This window comes from Cheilinus undulatus, linkage group 13 (assembly GCF_018320785.1).
Source record: "Cheilinus undulatus linkage group 13, ASM1832078v1, whole genome shotgun sequence".
Lineage (NCBI taxonomy): Eukaryota > Metazoa > Chordata > Actinopteri > Labriformes > Labridae > Cheilinus > Cheilinus undulatus.
In genome coordinates, this window is record NC_054877.1 from 6,524,630 (window position 1) to 6,545,893 (window position 21,264).

General features: G+C 37.3%; 1 protein-coding gene across 1 annotated transcript in view; it reads right to left on the reverse strand.

Annotated features, from left to right (window-relative positions):
* Positions 1-4,047: 4,047 nt before the first annotated feature.
* The window catches only part of LOC121520607 (cilia- and flagella-associated protein 251-like), a 41,621-nt gene continuing 24,404 nt past the window's right edge, over positions 4,048-21,264 (reverse strand). Inside the window, exons 8-15 of the mRNA XM_041804148.1 lie at positions 13,481-13,524; positions 13,104-13,152; positions 10,753-11,406; positions 10,374-10,557; positions 8,507-8,862; positions 8,204-8,268; positions 7,869-7,913; positions 4,048-7,092 (exon numbers count right to left, since the gene is read on the reverse strand). Of these exons, the coding sequence (XP_041660082.1) occupies positions 7,875-7,913; positions 8,204-8,268; positions 8,507-8,862; positions 10,374-10,557; positions 10,753-11,406; positions 13,104-13,152; positions 13,481-13,524 (1,391 nt within the window). The 3' untranslated portion in view covers positions 4,048-7,092; positions 7,869-7,874. The remainder of the gene's footprint in view (positions 7,093-7,868; positions 7,914-8,203; positions 8,269-8,506; positions 8,863-10,373; positions 10,558-10,752; positions 11,407-13,103; positions 13,153-13,480; positions 13,525-21,264) is intronic.

A 21,264-nucleotide genomic window follows, 5' to 3' on the forward strand; every position in this document is an offset into this window, starting at 1 on the left:
TCTGTTATCTGTGCAGTCTTTATATCTACGTAGCTTCTATATATGTAGCTCAGTTATCTACATAGTTTCATTATCAACATGGCTACATTATCTTTGTAGCTACTATCTACATACCTCAGTTATCTTCATAGCTTTATCTATGTAGTCATGTTATCTGTGTAGCTTTGTATCTATGTAGCTACTATCTACGTAGCTTCTTCTTCTACATAGTTCCATTATTTCAGTAGCCATGTTATCTATGTAGCTACTCTCTATGTAACTTTGCTGTCTATGTGGATCCATTTTCTACATAGCTTCACTATCTTTGTAGTTCCTTTATCTATGTAGCTACATTATCTACGTAGCTACTACCCAAAATGCCATGTTATTTATTTAGCAGCATCAGCAGTACTTCAGTTGTTGCACAGACCAGTGTGGTGAAGAGTAAGCTAAGCTTGGAGGCAAAACTCTGAATTTGTCAGCCTGTCTTCATTCACTCCTCACCTATGGTCATTAACGTTGGGTAATGATACCAAAAAAATGAGACTGAAGCTTGAGAAGACTGAGATTGAATCCAAGCAGTTGAAATGAGATTCCTCATAAGGGTCTCTGGGCTCGGACTGAGAGATGAGAATGAATCTTGAAGTAGAGACACCGCTCCTTCAGCTTGAAGGGAGACAATTGAGGTGGTTTGGCCATCTCATAAGAATACTTCCCGGTCGTCTCCCTGTGGAGGTCTTCAGGGTGTATCCAACTGGGAGGAGACCCTTGGGTAGACCCAGAACTAGCTGGAGGGATTTTATTTCCCATCTGGCCTGGAATGTTTGGAATCCCTAGGAAGATCTGGAAAAGTTGCTGGGTAGAGTGATGTCCAGCCACGACCCGAATAAGTGGGAAAAAAATGGATGGATAGCAACGGTAATTTTTGAATGTAGTATGAAATCATTTTGCTTTTGACACTTGTGCTCATGTAGCGTGTCCTAAAACAACCAGTCATCAAACCTAAAAAGGCTCTGAGAGCAAGTGAAAGTTGATCTAAATTACATTTAGCTTTAAAAGACTTAAAATCCATAGTTCTTAAATGATCTTTAAAACTGGAAATCTTAAAAACAAAGCCAAACATTCACCCACATAGAGTATCTCCTTTTTCTTACTTTTTAAATAAAATTTATTTGAATTTGTGACAAACCAGGTTGAAAAATATCTTCTAGTGTCTCAAGTTTGACTTCACAAACATTTCAAACTTCACTGAATTCATATTTCTGTTTTGTGAATTCATTTTTTCAGATCAAATCCATGTTTGAGTGAGACAGAAAACAACTCTGGTAAGTAAACAGACATGGTGTCTGAGAAAACAAACTTGTTTTCACAGTTTTCAGATCAGTATCAGCATCAGCAGCACTACTCTCATCTGAAGCTCGACTCCATCTCTGTTGTTTACCAGCTGTTGCATGAATACTAATTTACAGGTGGAGAAAAGAAGAATATTTTAACCTTAAAAAGGTGTCAAATTTTCTTCTTTTGCCCCTTTCCTAACCTTTTAGTCACATTTTTTTCTGAAAAACAATCAATTTTATCAGTTTGAACGATAAATTTCTTTGGGGTTTTTTGCAGTATTTAGTGGAAAATGGTTGAAAAGGATTTGCAAATCACTGTATCCTTTTTATTTTCACATTTTACGCCATGTCCCAACTATTCTGGAATTGTGGTTTGTATTTAGATCTTCAGCAGATTTTCGTGCTTATTTGTACAAATGAGGGTAAAGTGAATTACTATAAATTACTGATGTTAATGTTAGACAACACTCTTTTGTTAAAGTCAACAAAACACGAACACAAGTCAGTTGGGTCAGTATTTTTGAAGTTAGGTTGTATGGCGATAGTAGCGCCATTAGCCTCAGTAATTTCAGTGTTGTCCCTTTAAACAGGAGGCACTCTGGGAAGCTAGGCTATACCATGCTACAGATGGGAACAGTTTCACTACTTATTTAACTTTTTTTTTTTTTTTTTTAGGTAAAAGTTGACCAATAACAAAATTGTTCTTCTGGTATGCTATATCAAAAACTTTTTAAGTCTTTTTTATTTTCACCTAGAAAGCCTCTGCCTTTGGCCCTATTTTGCAAAGCAAGCTTCAGCTATATGCCCGTCTTCGTCCACCTCTGCATGTCTGAAAAGCTGTTTGAATCTGCAGGCTTCCTCAGACTCAGCAAAGCTTAAACTAGTTATTTGAGCTGAGCTCACCTCAACAGCTGACAAAAAGTTTTCATAAAGTAGAAATGTCATCCCAGCGGTAGCTTGTCTCGTTATCAGCCGTCAGAAGAAAAAAAATAGACAGTCATAAACTCACTTGAATGGCAAGTTTCCTGTCAGCTCTTCTGGTCAGGGTTGGTTTTTATCTTCAGAAAATTAAAGAAGGTTGGTAAAACACTAACATCACTAAGGCCGGCCACACACTAGACGATTTTTTTTAATCTGAAACGATTTTAAAACTGTGGGAGACCACAGACCTCAGGACAATTTCCAAAGATTTTTCATCTTTAATCCTCTGAATGCACACACTAGACAACTCAGCTAGACTGTCAGATCACTGGAAACCACACACACGTGACTTCAGGAAAAAAAAAAAAAAAAAGAACACGGATGTCTGTCGATACCATCTTGCTGTCTCTCCACACCAGGCTGTCCTGGCATGCGTTACAGATGAAGCAAAAATCATAATACAAGGGAAAGACTCGGGATGAAATATGGCTGAAATTAAGTTGAAGTTGTGTTCATGGTTGTGAGCGGTCTAATTACGTATGATCTGACTGTGACGCAACCTGCTCTCTCGCTCTCTGGTTGTTGTGGATACTCTGTCAGCGGCACTACGACCTAGAATTTGATATTTATGATTCGGAGGCTTGATTTGGAGGCCACAACGCGATTTGGAGCAGTAAAACAATCGTGTTGACACCACACACACATGCAGTCTACTCAGACAAACAGTCGTTTGTGACGAGGCTTCTCTCAGGATACCACCCCATGATCATCGGGGGAGGCAAATCCTGCCCCAAATAGGGCTTAAAATCCTGTAGTGTGTGGCCGGCCTAAGGCAGGGAACTCTGAATGGGATGTGATGCAGGCTACAGGTGTCTGTGAGCCGATATCCTCAATCAGAAGTGTTTATGAAGTCCCTCTCATGATAACAGTAGCTCCGTGTTTGCAGGAATAGGTTTACAATTTCCACACCTACACTGGCAGGTAACTTGGGAGCTCTCCTTCCCTTACAGTTCTTCTCTCTTTTTTCCCACTGAGTCTGCAACTGTAAACGTTCCTCTTTGTACTCTGGCTCGTTAAAGTACCCCCTCATATCCCCAGTAAATGGTCCTTTTTGTTTTGTCTTAGGCCAGCTGGCTGTTTTTGTCTCTGATGCCTTCAAACCCAAACAGCTGGTCAGATATGCTGAGGTGGAAGAACGCTTAGCTGGTAGCCAAAGCTTGCATTGCAAAATAGTGCCAGCCACAGAGGCTTTCTGGGTGAAAAATAAAACATATCGCCTACAGCTGAGCGGCAATTGATTTTTGGCCCATTTCTACCTAAACATACTTAATTATGTGGAAAAACTGTACCCATCTGTATAGCCAGCGTATCCTTCTTAAAGGGGCAGCGCTCACTGAAATCTCTGGAGGCTAATGCCAAGTACCTCATACAACCTAGCTTTCAAAACACTAAATATCCCTTTAATGCATGCATTAGAGGACTGGAACATTTGTAGCCTCATGTTTAGAGTAAATTCAGAGTCAGAGAAGGTTTTCTCAGCAAAAATGTTTTGTAATGTTCCCTTTGTTCACACAAATTCAAGAATTTTAATTATGATGAGATATTGTGCACTGATAATAAAAACTTGTTCTGTTTGAAAAATCAGCCTAGCTATTTTTTTTGCTGCAGACATTGAAACCATTACATTTCATTCTAATTTGATAATTGAGACTAAAAGTGTAATAAAATGCAGAAATGGCATGAAGAAGGGAATGTGTACAAGTATGAAGTGAAAATTAGACACTGACTACAAAACCAAACTGTTGTCGTTTTATTCCCTCTCACATACGTTGGTCCTCGGGAACAGAAAGAGAAAATCAAAGTGTTGAATTTAATCAGATGCATAGTTAACAGCTCATGGGATTCTCAAGAAAAACAGTGTAAACAACAGAGCTCTGTAAACAAAACCAAATAAAAACAGTTTCACAGCTTCATGAGTGACAGAAAGGTGAAAAACAGCAGTAAGAGTTTCTACACAGAAATAAAACTCACTTTTTAACCTCAAACACCAGAAAAATGTTCAATGAGAATAACGCGAACTGACAGAAGACTGCATAACATTTTATCGCTCCAGCATGACCAGTCTGAAATGTTTCACAGCTTGTTCCCTTAAAGATGATCTATTACTGGAGTTTGATACTGAAAAAAAGACTTTCACTTTTCTTTGTACCAGGAGCATGAAGGTTATGTGTTGTAACCACTGATGCAGTGAATCAGTAGTGTTACTGAACTTGATGCAAAAAGGCACGTAATAAACACACACAAGATCAATGTTTGAGTTCAGTTCCCTCAAGATAAACAGGTCTAACGTGAAAGTTCATGTGTTCTGTAGGCTTGAATTCGATATTTTGACAAGGCAGAGCAGCATTAAGGATGAGGCTGCAGATAAAGTGCTGATTTTTTATTTGAAAGCTTCTTTATCTTTACAGCTTTAAATGTCAGATATGATTCAGATATGTGTAAGAGCTGAAAGCTGAGTCAACTGTAATGACAATTCTTTTAAAGTAGTCTTGGTTAATGATACTCAGTGTGTGGCTCTTTTAAATCTTCCCCCAGATAACCTTAAAAAGGTAAATTTTGACCCCATAAATGATACACTGCTAATCAGTTGTTTTCCCTCACATATACTAGAAATATCAAATTTAATTGTCAACCTTTAGTTTTTTGTCCGCATATTTCCATTGGATGTGCTCAAGAAAGAACATACATGATAAAGATCACTGATTTTTATAGAACAGGCTTGCAAAGGTATTTTTCATCAATTTGGCTCTTCTGTTTAGCAGGGTTGAGTAACATTGGTCTAACATTACTTTCAAATGTTTTCGTTTTACAGCTTCTGGAGATTTATACCTCCGTGCTAACCAACAGAGAGCTGTTATGTTTTCCATGCAACTGTTGGGCCATTCTTGTGCATGGATATCTCATGACGGTTTTGAGAGAATTTTCCTCCAAATTAAAATAAAATGTCCACAGACTCAAGGATGAAATGATCAGATTTTAGAGGTCATGGGGCAAAGGTCATCATGATTTGTGAGAACGAAATCTGAAGAATGCTTTGAGAGATTTTTGTCAAATTTAGTACAAATCTACACTTGGAGTCAAGGGTGAAAGGATTCGATTTTGGAGATCAAATCTGTGTTCATTTGACAGCTTTTGAAAATTTAGTCTTTAGTTTGAAATGTCCTAAAGTTTTAGTCACATTTAGTCATTTTTTCCCTTTTATAGTTTTAGTCCCCAAATCTGGTGCAAATCCTATTCTGTCAACCCTGGTATCCCTGCTTTCTACAGCTGAAAGGCAGAACAGCTACAGATTCACCCTCCCTAACAGCCTGTGCTTTCTCATATCATTATGAATGTCAGATGAAAACTTAATTACATTTTAGTCTTATTTTAGTCTCCCTGATCAAAACTAGACTTTCGTATCAGTTTTTCTCAAAGATCTTTTTTAAGCTCTTCTTAATCTTTAGTTTGAAGTGTCTTAATTTTTGCACAGTTTCTTTATAGATCTAGTCTAGTTTTAGGCGAACTGAAAATCATCATCATAGTACTGTTTCAGTCAATAGACTTGCACTTTAGCCAAAACATTTAATTTCCTTGCCTGAATCTAGCGCAAATCCTTGTGTCTCTCCCTGCAAAACCTGGTATCCCCGCTTTCTACAGCTGAAAGGCAGAAGAGCAACAGATTACTCTACCTAACAGCTTGTGCTCTCACATAATGATTTTGAATTTGAATTTAAGATGAAAACCATATTACATTTTAGTCTAGTTTTAGTCTCCTTGTTGAGAACTAAATTTATCATTCGTCAATTTGACTATGAACATCTATTTAAGCTAGTCTTTGTCTAGCTTAGTCTTCACAGTTTAGTCATTTCTATAGTTTTAGTCAACCATAACTGAAAATCATGGACACTGAAAAAAACCTATTGGTTTCTGGTCGACGGAACCAGCATGGTGTTAACTCCAGACAAGGCTACAAAAACACACCAACACTGCAGCTCTCTACACCCTGCAGAGGTTTATAACAGCGAGCCAGTGGTGCTAGTTCTGCTGAATACATTCAGGTAAAGGGACTTAAAACTTAAACTTTGTCACAAAAGCAGTGTTTAACATTTTGTAGTGCCATTTTGTTGAAACATGCTGAGCATTTTTGACCAATGAAGTTCATTGTGTATGTTACACTCTGATCACTTTTTTTCAACTGCTTAACAATAATGTATAGATAGCAAATCACATGTTAGCAACCAATGCATTAAGGCATCTACCCCATTCTGATGTCTGCACGTCTAAATGCACTGGTTGCTGCAATGTGACTGACTATTAAGATTTTCGTGTTTATAAGCAGTTCAACAGGTATACCTAATTAAGTGACCAGCGAGTAAAGGGCCCAGTTAAATTGAAAGTGCTGTGCGAGAACCAAAAGCTGAACTCAAACTGAAAAACTGGTAGAAATCCAACAAGAAATCCGTACCTTGTCAACAGAACTACGTGTGCGATCACTGTAATGCAGCAGTTTGCTGATTTGATTCTTCAAATCAGGCTTTGTCTTTACTTTTTTCCTCTCTGCCTCTAAAACAAATAACCCACTGGATGACAGAAATCTGAAGCTGTTATCTTGTTCAAACTGCAGGAGTGTGTTAGGAGTATCGCTGTCATAATATCAGAGCAGAAAAACAGTGAAAATGACTGAAAACACTGACAACAAAACAGAAAATGTGCAGGAGTAAAGGCACTAATCGTTGAGCAGGCCATCCACTCGTGTTTGGGGGTTTTCAGGTCCAGGTAGAAACTTTCCTCTGACGTCTGATGGGAGTAAATACTGGGGAAAAAAAGAGAATTCTCTGAGATAAAATCCACAGCATCATAGAAATATGTGGTTTTCAAATATTTTTCTCCCCAAGCTAGAATCTTCAGGCATGCCATATTTATATCCATGCAGCTCCCAGCGAGGCACACCAGACTGTTTACTTATTTAAAGACGAGATTGTAGACCTCCATCAACTAGGGCTGGGCAATTATTTGCAAAATATATTAAATTGCAATATGACCTGCTGCAATTTTTAAATTGCAGCGAGTGCAACATATTTATTTTTGAACCTGAAATGTGCCAAAAGAAAAGTTTGATACCATTTTTTTTGCAGAAGAGATTTTATGCTCAACACATTACGCAAACATTCAAGTGACATTTTTTTGTAGTATGGTTTCCAAAAAACTACTTTTCTTGTCCATGTGTCTGTTTTTCTTGATCGGAAGACAATATTATAGAAATATTCATCTCCTTTAATATGGCAACTAATATTAAATTTGCTATATGAGCCAAAATCACAGATATTTCTTTAAATATGTTCACCCCTAATTTAATTTATGTAATATTGTGCTGGTTAGATTATTTTTGCAACTCTTTCAGCCCAACTGTCAACAAAGAAAAATCTCTAAAAATAATTAACTGTGCTTGAGAAATCTCCAGAAGCAGTATTTTAATTCAAACTGCTCTACCCGGACATACTTTTAAATAAAACCTTCAGAGTAAAACGCTCTCCTTATACTTCATTGTTTATATTGCAGCACAGATTTAAGGAGAAATCAATTACTTACCCAGATTCAACCAGAAGTTATCACCTTTTTGGAGGATTTCTTCTTCTGTAAGTATAAAGCTTTGTTAATTCAAGGGAGAAAATGCTGTTTGTCTTCTGTTAATTATCGTAAACTTCTGAAAATCTACAGTTTTAATTAATGCTGAGGGGGTACAACTTACAAAGAGTGTCTCAGTATCTTGACACAAAAGTCATTAGCCACCTCAGCAACTTTGAAAGTTTGTCAGTTTTTAAACCACTATAAAATTTATCCAAGCAGATAGAAATAAGACTTATTTTTAGGCATTATAAGAACAGATTTGTTAATGCTTCATTTCAGCTGTTTGTGTTTCTTACCGGACGAGTTTGTGTGTCTCCAGCTTCTTCTGACTTCATCAGTTTCTCCTTTAATCTGTTTTTCCCTGGAAAAATCAGCACAATAAAATGTTTTTGTGCCAATCCACACAACCACACAACCTTTCTAATTGTATACGCAAAAAATTCTTTGTTATCAGAGTTGGGAACATCTTAATATGGTATTTGTTAATGTTTTATTGCAATTTTTTAATAAAGTGTAAGGAGCATGTTGGGATGCTTTTTAAAGAAGAATGTATAGTTTGATGCTGTAGTTTTGAGAACATAAAAATCAAAAACCCTTACTTTTTTTCTTTGCAGTGATATCATGGCTCACAGCAACAACAGTTTCTGTTATCCCTTCCTTCCCAGCCATCATCAGCTTATTTTTCTTCTTCTTCCCTTCTTTTAAACGTGGAGTTGGAACTTCAGGGAGCTCAGCTGCAGCACTCACGCCCTCCTTCTCCAATCCCTTTTTATTTTTCTTCTTCTCTTTCTTTGGTGGGTTGTTTTCTTTTGAGGAATTTTCTTCTTGTTCTGAGTTCAACCTCATCTTTTTCTTCTTCTTTGGTGTCTCATCATCCTGGGCCGGAGCAGGTGGAGGTCTTTTGGATGGTTTTGGTTGAGGTGTGTCTTCTGTTGCCTCCTGGAGCTTTTTTTGTCTGAAAAACAGTACATTTTCATTACTCACAGCAAAACATTGAATTTTTGTAGTCTTGTAAATACAGTGTATCGACCCTTTGGGATGTTCTACCCTTTTATTAATCAATCATGGTCAATACAATTTGACATTTTTGACAAATAACATCTTAAAGGTCAAAGTGAAAAAGATTTCTACAAAGTAAAGTCAATTTAATAAAAATATATAATAAAACATAAGTGACGGCATAAATATTCATCCCCTTTAAAGTGACTGACCTAGTTCAACAGAGGTCCAGCCAGTTGGTGCTATTAGTCTCACAATTAGTGAAATGGGGATCACCTGAGCACAGTGAATGCATCTCATATGGTTGTAGTATAAAGACACCTGTGTCTGGAGAGTCCGGTCACTGGTTCGTTAGTGTTCCTTGCTACCATTATACCATGAAGACAAAAGAACACTCCAAGCCCCTCAGAGAAATTGTTATTGAAAAGTATAAGTCAGGGAATGGATACAAAAAAAAATCCAAGGCACTGAACATCCCCAAAGTTCAGGTAAATCCATCATCAAGAAATGGAAGGAATATGACACATGTGTAAATCTGCCTAGATCAGACAGTCCTCCTCGAAAACTGAGTGGGCGTGCAAGAAGGAGACTAGTGAGAGAGGCCACTAAGACACCTATGACTACTCTGAAGGAGCTACAGTCTTCAGCAGCTGAGATGGGAGAGACTCTGCATACAACAACTGTTTACCAGGTTTTTCCCCAGTCAAGACTTTATGGAAGAGTGGCAAACAGAAAGTCGCTATTGAAGAAAACTAAAAAAATCTGGACTACAGTCCACTAAAAGGCATGTCAAGTGGAAATTTTTGGGTCTGATGAGTCCAAAATGGTGTTTTTGTCCATCAGACAAGACACAACACTTGCACATCACCACAAGCAAATCATCCCCACTGTGAAGCACGGTGGTGGCAGCATCATGCAGTGGGGATGCTTCTCAGCAGCCGGCCCTGAAAGGCTTAAAGATGAATGCAGGTTGAATACTAATTCAAAGCCCAGACCTCAGTCCAACAGAATTTGTGACAGGACTCACGCCTGATCCCTGTGCAACCTGACAGAGCTTGAGCAGTTTTGCAAAGAAGAATGTAGACAACATAGCAGTGTCCAGATGTGCAAGCCAGATTTAGACCCATCTACACAGACTCAGTACTGTGACTGTAGCCAAAGGTGCATTTACTAAATAATGACCTGAAGAGGATGAATATTTATGCAGCCAGTTACTTTATATCAAAATTTTTATTTAATTGATACTACTTTGTAGAAATCTGTTTTCACTTTGACATTAGAGAGTTTTTTTTTTGGGGGGGGAGCAAAATTAAATTGACCACTGATTTATAAAATAAATGCATGGATAGAACATCCAAGGGTCTGAATTCTTTTCCTATGCACTGTAAATGTCAAATTCCACATTTATCCAAATGTATGCCATTGAGTATCTCAGTTATTTTATTAAAGACATTGAACTCTACTAACTTTTTCTTTCCTTTCAGCTTCTTAATCTCTGCCGTGCCCTCAGTCTGTCCTGAAGAAACGCCTCTCATCTTCTTTTTTCTTAACTTCTCCTCTTTCTTCTTGAGCATCCATCTCTTCTTCAGGCTGAGCTTCTTCCTGATACGGTGTTTCTTTTTGGCTGAGAGGGGCTCAGAGGATTTTTCTTCTAAAGCAGCAACATAAACAAAAGGAAAATGTGAAAAAAAATCTGTATCCTATATAACACAACACAGAAGTAAATAATACAAATGCAAGCTCATCAATTATAAAAATACAAGGGGAAAATAATGTTTAAATTGTGTTAAAAATTACTTCCAAGAAAGACAGAAGGGTAAATAGAAAATCGGTGTGTTTTTTTAACCTGTAGCCTCTGTCTTCTTTCCTGTAACGTCATCGCCCCCTGCTGGTTTCTCATCAGACTGCACCTCCTCTTTCTCACTTTCAGCCACCTTTCTCCTCTTTTTTTTCTTCTTCTTCTTTTCTGTTATTTCTACAGGACTCTCGGCATTTTCCACCTTCGTCTCCTCTTCTGCTACTTCTTTGTTCTGCTCCTCCTCCACCTCACTGTCTTTGCTTCTTTTGATTTCATTTTCTAAAGGAATGACAGGACTTTGCTCATCTTTCTCCCGTTTCCTTTTCTTCGCCTTTTTCTTCTTTTCTGGTGAAGTGGCCTGAGAAACAACCTCCTCCTGCTGCTTTTCTTCTTCCTCCTCTTTCTTCTGAGCCTCCTCTTCTTCAGTCATCTCCTCTGGCTTCTTTGTGTCCTTTTTTTTCTTCTTAGCAGTCTTGGTGGTGAGAGGAGTATCACTGAGAGTATCTACAGCTGCTGTTTCTATGCTAGTTTCTTCAGCGGGCGTCTCTGCAGCCTTTTTGTTCTTCTTTTTCTTCTTCTTCTTACTGGGAGTTTCAGCCTCCTCAGGGACTGGTTGGCCAGTTTCCCTTTCAGCTGCTTCAACTTCAATGTTGAGGACAATGGAGACGTCTGGGTCTGCTCGCTCCTCTGCAGCAGCTTTTTCTACATCAAAAGAGAAACACTCTTTAAAGTGACATTTTGAGCCTGATCCTGAGAATGCACACATGTAAATGTAAAGAAAGAGATGTAAAGATGTTTCTATGCTCTCTCTGAAGTCAAGTATGTCAGTCAGGCAAGTATGCACCAGGGGAATCAATGCACGGAGCACAAAGCTTTAATATGTCAACGTTTCAGGCTGTTCTGACTTCATCAACCATGTTTTATGTGACATACACTGATACCAAGTTGAAACGAATTGAAAATTCAAATTATGCCAGTGAAATCCATGGATTTTAAATTCCTTGTTTAATACAGCCTCACTGTTATTGATTTGCTCATATAATCAGCAGGTACAGAATAAAAATAGAATACAAAGAAGCAATAGTACCACAAAATTTCTTAGCCGTTATAAGAAACAACAGGAAATCCTCAGAGGGCTGGTTGGCCCTGCTAGGTTCCCCAATAAGTTCATCCTAAAGGGCCAAACTGTCTCAAAAAAATGAAACATCAGGTCGAAAAATCCTCAAGTTTCCCCCTACGGCACAAATACAAGTTACTTTAGAAGTCACTGTTGCTTCACTTACCATTATTTTACAATCCTAATAAGCAGTTGAGTTAAAATAGCTTTTCAAAATTCTCTAATCTCCTTTCAAGGCTGTTAAATAAAGAAATGAAGAAAAATCACTCTAAAGTTGTAGATGAGGAAGGCTGGCAACAAAGGGTAAAGCAGGAAAACTTTGTTCCCTATGCATGATTTAAATTTAAGACAAATTAATTTTGCTTAGAATTAGGGCACTGGTCCTTTCTGGCTGCATAATTGGAACTAACAGGTCTGACCTGGCTTAGAGGCCACCTGTTGAGGATCAACGGTCTACTGGTTAGACCCTGCTCCCTGAAAAGAAGCTATAGTCCTGCAAGCCAGAAACCTGGAATCAAGTCTGACCTGTGGCTCCTTTGAGAGGGCCAACTCTCTCTCTACTCCATCTATTGTCTTCTTAAACAAAGGCATAAAAGTCCAAAGATAAATCTTAAAAAAGAATAATAACATTTAACCACTTTTTAAGTTTTCTATTTTGACTTCAACTCTGCACTGTAACTTTTACTTTGATTACAAAAATGTTATGTCCCTGTGTGTCTCTCATTCCTGAACAGAGGTATAAAGGCAGTTATCTGTCACTCTTTGACAAGGTAGACTGTTAACGTTCATACATAAGTAGGCCTTCACTGCCTGGGAAGAGAAATGACTCTATGTGAAAGACATTTCAAGAAAATACTTCAGTCTCAAGTGAGTCCTGAACCACTGAGTTAAGATGGGGTAAGGCTGCAGTAAGGAAATGTGAGGTCCACCACAGACATCATGTTGTGAACTTTGCTTTTATCATTTGTGGGTTTTATGTGTCGTTTTCATCACTCTTTAATTTTTTTTTACGTTTCTCTGTTGCTTTTTTCCACCTTATGTCATTGTTTTTGACGCCTTGTTGCTGGAATGTGCTGTACATATAAACTCGCCTTGCCTAATCAGGGGACATTTATCCACCAATAAATTCAGAAAAATTGAAATTACTGCTATTTGAAAAATTAGGTGGATGAAGTGCAAACATTGGCTGAGAAAATGGTTGAAACACTGGAAATACACATTTTAATATTACAATATATATCTAGTGGTGTGAAGTGTTTCATTAATGTCATAAATGTGTTACCGGTGTCAGTGGTGGTAACTTCCTCCTTTATCTCGCCGTCTTCAGATGCCTGGATGAACCCACAAAGAACAGAAAGTGAACAACAAGCACAGTTTGTACTTTTAGCTGCCAATAAAGTATCATGAAAAATATTTTTTTCAATCTATTTTGAAATGTACAAATCAGTTTTCTCACTCTTTGGAAAATACTTAACACTTTCATATTTTTAGCCAAGGTTCATCATGTTCATTGACATTTAAAATTAGTAAATATTAATTATTACAGAAATATGGAATAGAATAAAATAAGAGAATGAAAGAAGATGCCATTACATGACAATGAGGATGTTTTAGAGCGAAATGTTCTCAACAACTGCGCTAAAAAAAGATTACGGCTACCTTTGAGCCTTCTGCTGCATCTTCCTCCTTTGGCTTTTCAGAGTCTGGGTAAAAAAGAAAAAAATGTTTGAGTTCTTTAGTCAATGATAAAATCAGGGAGTTGGGGAGAGACATACAGGAAAGGAGTCACAGGCTGTACAGCTTAATTTCTGCATGCTGAAACACCCACTACTACAATGCTATATTTTATTGATTTGGAGGTAAAATGACAATCATCTTTTTAAGCATTTTAACATGCCATCATCAATGAAAATGACATTAATTTGCTCATAAGCCAAAGCACAGAGAATGGCTAAACTATAATACAATCCATCCAAGAGTTTTTATCTCACAGACTTGCACTGACGTTTACAGCTCATCTAATAAAAACAGGATTTTAACCACAGGCCCAAAACAGAGAGGCTTTACACACAGAGACAAAGTCCCTCTGCCATAATATGACATGCAGATGTCTTCATATGTCAGAATTGAGCTGATATGTCTTATTTATGAGTATTTCCAGTTTTTATGAAGTTAGGAGTGGTTTCACTTTTCTTTTGGAAAATCAGATCCCTTTCTGTTTTTATTAAAACAACACCAGAGCTTTATTTCACAGCTGATATTTTACTGAAAACAGAACAAGTGTTACCAATTCAGGTTCTGATCCAGCAATTATTTCAATGCAGTACAGAGATTTGTAGAGTTAGCAGTTTGGCAAGCAGAGATATTGGGTGAGAAAATTCTCCATTTAACTTTTTTATATAGATGAATGATGAATTTGAAAAGTTTTAGTTCTTTCTTTACATTTAATGTTTATTTAACAAGGAATTAAAAAAGTAACCTACTCTTAATAACACATCAGTAAGTTGACAAATATATATGGGTATATAATAGTAGTATTGATCAGTTAGGGTCCAAATCTTGACATTTGAGGAAAAGTATTCAAATTTTACATTGAGTGTTAGAATTTCGTTTAAGAGACTGCCCTCTACAGGTTGAAACTTGGCTACTGCAACTGAACTTTTCTATTTGCTGATCTGGCAGTAGGGAACATCTGTGGTGCCAGCTCTCATCACCACAGAGGTCAACAGTTGTCAACAGTCAACTTCAGCGGTAGCAAGCGATAACGCAAATTTGCAGCTCATGGTGAGCTCCACCTATCAGAGATGTCGTTGTGACACTCTAGGATTGTGGGTAGTGTAGTTCTTTCCCCTTAAATCATGAAAAGCATGTTTTTCTTGCAGTGAGAAAACAAACATTCAAACTTAAGTCTTCTGTATGAGCATTTACCATAATTTCCTTATGAAACTGTCAGTAGTAAATGTAAATTATATAAATTGTGCCACCTGGGGGCTCTCCATGTAAACAATAATCTATGAAGATTAAAGACCGATGCTGCTCAGTTTTGCCCGTCTCTGCAGCTTACCTCTTGTTTAAATGTGAAAACTTGTAAGGTGTATTTACTAAACAGCAAACAAAAACTTTAGTTTCACCGATTAATTCGAGGGAGAAAAGCTGTTAAAAGTGCCAATTCAGTCAATTGTATCACCTTTAATGCTGTCCAGCATAAAGACAGTAAAAGGGGAGAGTGGGATAACATTCAGTTTCTACTTATGTAGCTCTGCAGGAAAGGAAAATAGCTGCAGGATAACTAGACAGAGTATAAGGTACACTGAAAACTTCCAGTCTTGATTTGGGATGTCTAGTGGTGTACTTGTGTGCGTAGAAGTAGGGATGCTCTTTATTTATCGCATTAAAGGTGACATAATTGACCAAATGACACTTAATAACAACATTCATAAATGTTCATAACCCCAAGCAAACCCCTTCAGTTAAAGCCTTACCAAACAGTCCTCAATTAAAAACAAACAGGATGCAGAAGTTGGTGAGATGAACCATGTTACTGGTCTATACTAAACCTGAAAATCCCTAGTGTGGCCACAACTTCTGTTCCAAACTACAGGGTAAAAGGAGAGCTCCATGTTATGTGGGTGAGCATAGGCGATAAAACCTGCAACTGATGGCCAATAATAACCATAGTCCATCTCAAGAAAGTAGCACAAATCTGAATGAGGTACAGCAACAGAACAGCAGCTTTCAGTAGCAGGTCACCCTTCCTAACATACCAGTCTTTCATGCAACAATAAATAAGTCGTATCTGACTCCATTATGATGGCCACCATAACAACACACGTCCCACTGTAATTAAACATTTTAAAAATTCTGATTTTTTTTTTTAACTGTTGGAAATAATTTGAGGTCAAATACAAACAATACAGACATTTAACTGTAAAGAATTTTTTTTGTAAAGAAGTTTTCAGACTTTATCTCAGGGTCCAGCAACGTGAAGGACTAAGTGGGACTGTAGTATTCCTCCCCCTCCACTTTTCTTCTCTAGCGCTGTCCGTGGCGCTCTAAAAGCATCTTGAGAAATTCTGGGTAAGACTCTTTAAGTCTCATAAAGATTAAAAACTGTTTTAAATTCATTTTTTTTTTACAAAATTTGCATGGATGCAATCTTAAACTAATCATAAAACAACACTATTGAAATAAAGAACAAACTGCAGAACATTTAAGTTAACAGTATTTTTTTTAAAAACATCTAACTCCACACGTACTTGGTTCCACCTCATTAGGAGTCCTTACATGCCCCCGGACAGCGACAGAGAGAGAGACACCCATAATGATTCAAACAATCTCACAGCTGATTCGAAGCAGAGCGAGCAGCAAAGAGCAAATGGGGTGATTGTGTTCCTGAGGACTGTAATTCTCAGATCAGCCATCGCTCCAGTTCTCTTAACAAGCTCTGACAAGCTTAACAAACCCCTGTGAGAAGTTAAACAAGTGACTGACGGAGTGGAAAACTGCTCTGAATGCAGCTGCCAGCTCCGTTTCTCTCACTTTGGCAGCCATCCTTCAAACTCTGTACGAGTCCTGGTGTCGAGTCCGACCTCCTCAAGGTAGAAAACATTATGTCATTTCATTTTTTTGTTCTCTTTTCTTCAGAGATGGACAATAAGAGCTGCCAACAGAAGGAAACATGCAGACTATTCCCTGAAAAATAAAATGAATTAAGAGTTCTGGTGGAAAATGAAAAGCAGCTACAAGGCTGTTTGCTGAGAGGAAACTTTTTAGTGATTCACTTTTGCAATGCCGTATTCAAGATTGTTGAATAACTTTTAAAGGTTACTTCTTACAAATAAAAGACAGAATAGCAAAAATGAAATTGAAAAATGTCTGTCAGTATATTCCAGTTCAACATTCACAGAAAGCTCTTTGTATTTCCTTCAGTGAATGGGACAATGCTGATAGGAAGATACCAAAGACTGAATGTTTGAAACGCTTTGAATATCACACCTTAAATGCTGCAGGACAGCATTATTATCAGGGCAGATATTCAGACTAAGATGCATCAAAAAATGTATGAGAAAGTCCATCTTTCTCAGAACTCTACAGACGTTCAGAGACATTTACCCATTTAAGAGAGTTCATGGATTTATGACGACTCAAAACTCAGATTAAGTTTAGAAACAAGATCACTAAGTTGCAAATGTCATTATCAGTATTTTCTGCCTTCAGCCCAACTCTGAGATCAGGGCCTGCAGAGCTGGCTGTCCTGTGTTGTTGGTAGTTGCCAGCCTGTAAAAACAACAGAAACAAGCTGGTAGCTGTGACAATAAACCACCTGGAAACCCTTTAAACAAACAACAGATCCTAGGGTTGTGAAGTGCCCGTCCACTTAAACAGAGAGCTACAGGAAATAAATGAGCAATTACATTTAGGCAATAACAGGGACAAGCAACAAAGTTTAGCATCCACCATAGGTCCAACCTATGTTTGTTTTTTGGATGTACATGCTGAGGTACTAAGAGAGGCATTTATTTCTATTAAGTGGTCTGATATTGTGAGGTAGGGGCAGGACTAGATAAAAGGGTTTGGCTTCATTACAGTGGCAGCTGGTCAACAGGGGGCACTAGCGCACCACCACACCCCCCACTGTTACCAGAATGAAGAAGTTACTGAATTAAATTAAAAGCTTTCGTTTGAAATGAACGCTAATATACTATAAAACTGTGATATTAGGATTAAAATGTGTAATGGGCAATAAAAAAGTAGGTTAAAAATGTTGTCTGCTTTTGTTACTTCCTGTTTCCTGCTGGCGTGCTCAGGTCACAGCCCTCCATCAACTGCTGTTGTAAGTCGCTCATGCACATTCACGTCTCTTCAGTAAAGGAGAAAGGAGCTCTATGGGCACAGGACCAGACAGCCCTTGGGTGAATTACTAACCACTGGCCTGTAGCTGGCAGCAGAGAAATCTGTCCCATAGGAAAAACAGTGTAAGTCATGCAGCTTCGTTAAGTGACTCCGTGAGATTAATGCGAAGATGACAGCAAAATGCAGAGAGAAAACTGAAAATAAGGTCTAAGAGAGAAATTACAGTGGCTCTTTTCTGGTTCATCAACGAGGTAAATATTTTGGGTTCTTCCTGTCTCCTTTTTTAAACATCTGGATCAGAGCCAGTCTGGATTCAGACAGGTTTGACTTACTTAAAGAACTTTCTGGAGAAGGAAGCCCTCCGCTCCCAGTAGGCTGATTATCAGTGGCGTTTTTCTACTTGTCACTCTGGCGTTTGGGTGATAAAAAAAAAAAAAAACACGATTATCAATTAATTAATTTATTTAATTTTAAAGATTATTGCCATCAGCGATCAGTCAACAAGTGCACTGTGTCCACTTGCTCTTCCATGTATGCTGTGATGGCATTTTTAACACATACATCCCCCATGGTGCAGTTATACAAAAAAGCCAGCAGATGGCAGCAGTCATAGAATTGCAGCCCCAGCGCTCTTCTTTCTCCTCAGACTAAAACCAGTTTTTACTCAGACCAGGACCATGGATGGTGTTTATCTACAGCCAGCCGGCTAAAAAGCAAACAAACTGGATTATTTCAGGTTTCTTCAAACAGCAGAAAGTCAAGAGTTTGACACGACTCATGCAAGGTAGACTCTACAGAAACGCCAATCTTCATCGACACAGGTCACCAGACTCATTAGCAGTTAGCAACAACAGCTAGGCTTAATGGCTAATCAGTGTCATCCCAACAAGCATTTAAAGTCGCTGTAAACTCAAAGTTTCCCTCAACTTCTGATCAAGACGTCATGAGCAGCACTTTGTGCTTTATTTGTAAAGACATGATCCTAAAGCAGCAATGATAACAGCTTCAGGCAGCTGCTGGAGGCGGCGTTAGTAATGCCGTTTAATCAACTCATGCGTTCATTAAGAAACAGCTGTGCCGTTTCATGCAGAAATTAACAAAAATAATTCTAGCAAATCAAAGTAAAACCTATGAAAGCCTTTTTCCGCCAAATAAAAAAGAAAACGTGTGAAAGTAAGGCAATTCTTGAAAAAAACAAAAAAATCCTAAATCATAATTCTAATTCTAATCAATTTAATTAAAATTATATCTAACTATAAATGATAATTAAATAATCAATATAATATAATATTACTAGTAATAATTATAAGATAAAAAGTTGAAATTATGACTTTGTATCTCGTAATTATGACTTAGGATTTTTTTTTCAAGAATTACCTTACTTTAACTGTTTTTTTTGTTGTTGTTGTTGTTGTTTTGTTTTTTTTTGGTGGAAATGGGAGCCCATATCCCCGTATATTTTATAAAGTATAAGAAAAGCAACAGAAAAAACCTTTAAGTTTAAAAGGTTAAATACTACTGTATTTGAACTTATGAATAGCTAAGCAATTATAGATAGACTATTTTAATTTACTTGGATCTCCGAGGATCTGAATATAACTGTTTTAAAATGTAAAAACCTTTAAACTATACCTCTCCTGTTATCCTCTACAGTAAAGAGCAGCTGCTTTAGTGAATTTGGTGGTGGTTATGTTTATTATGTCACTTCTAGGACCCAAAATCAACGTGCATTGCGATACATATTGTATTGTGTATCGTAAGGCTGGGGGAAGCACCCAGCCCTAGTACTTACATTAGCTCAGATATTTCCAGCAGTTTTCAAAACCAGAGAAATTGTCAATTTTAGCCATTTTAACAGATGTGGAGATGGAGATGTCTTGTTACAAAGACAGTTATGGTGAAGCTTCTATGACAGACATTTTTATCATTGATGTAGTTATGTGGTCTGCTGCATAGTCAAATAGGAAACGCTACTGGAAGCTGCCTTTCTGATGCTGCATGACATTCATGTTTTGTGCTTCTCATTTATGATAAATCAAATCAATTTCCTAACATCTGTTGCAAGATCAATCAACCAATGTACCAGATGTAACTAGGGAGCCTATATTATTGTATTATTGTATAATATTATTGTATTATTATATATTATGCCTATATTATTGGCATGATATCAGTATTAGAAGGTATTAGCTCAAAAAGCCAAGAGAATTGGCAGATATAAAAGTTTCTGCAAATATCTGCATATATCATCTGTACATATCTGCAGAATAAATCATATATTGGCCTTAAATACTGGTAAACTGTACTATCAGATATGGGTGGATGCAAAGAGTACCACACACTCAAGACTGTGAGCCCTGAACATTTTGAATGATGCTTCTCTTTGGACTAGAACAGCAGTTTTCAAAGTGTTTATGCCTAAGACACACCTAATATCAAGCCAAAATCTTAAGGAACACCACCATATCCATGCTGAATAGCATCTGTAAAGCTTGATACATTATCTTTTGTTGTGCAAATTACCAAGGCCCCCCAAGATTAGCCTCTTGGGACACTAGTGTTTAGGAAACAAGTTGTTTAAAGTCTTTCGAGCTTTGTGCACACAATCAAAAGTAAGCATTTAGAAAATGATGAACTGTAAGAAATTTAAATATCAAAACTTAGAATAAATCCAAGCAGCTATGCATGATTTCTTCTGCACTGCCTGCTCAAAAGGTGCAAAGTTTTTTAAAGCTGTCCTTAGATTCAGAGAGTAAATATTTTAATCCTCTGAGATTTAAAAAAATAAAAATGAGCAAATAAAGTAAATCATATTTGATGTAATTACAGTTTAAGCTCTGTTTTATAGTTTAAGATTAAGAAGAATATTAAGAGTGCCTTACTCCTCTTCCTTGCTTTGAGTACTGCCACACTTGATGAAGAAGTGGGCGGAGCTCTACTGCTGTCCATTTAAAATGATGTGGCAAAGCATGACTGGCTTAGAGACAGCCAATCAGAGAAGTCTGCACAGGTAAAGATGTTCAGAGCTCAAGCTTTTTTAATTTGGTAGATTGAATCTTTTATTTTTAGTTTGCTTTTCTTCATTTAAGGCAAAAGAAGGAAAATGTCTCTACAGCACAAGGAAATTTAGAGGGACTTAAAACAGATAAAAGCTTCATACTCTTAATTTATTTATTAAATCATAATCCTCTTCTGATGCTTTATTCTTCCCATGCTTTATTGTGCTATTGCCTTTCTTTTATTCCTGTTTGCATCTTTGTTTTTATTCCCTCTTACGTAAAGTTGTTTTATACTTCTGATGTTTTCTTCATTTTCATTGCTTTAATTATCTTCTTTAACTGCTTCTCTGTTGTTCTAAATGGCTGTTGATTTTTTCATTCTTTCATTTGCAGTTATTCGTGTTTATCTTCAGTGTTTGTGTTCTGTTATTGTCTTATTGTTTTAATTTGGCTTTTTATGATTCAACTGCTGATGTTTGTTATTTTCTTGGGTAGCTGCCTTTCTGTGTTGTTAAAGCACTTAATGAACATCTGTCTTGTAAAATAATGTTATAAATACAGTTCAGATCATCAAAACAAGAAACCTGATGA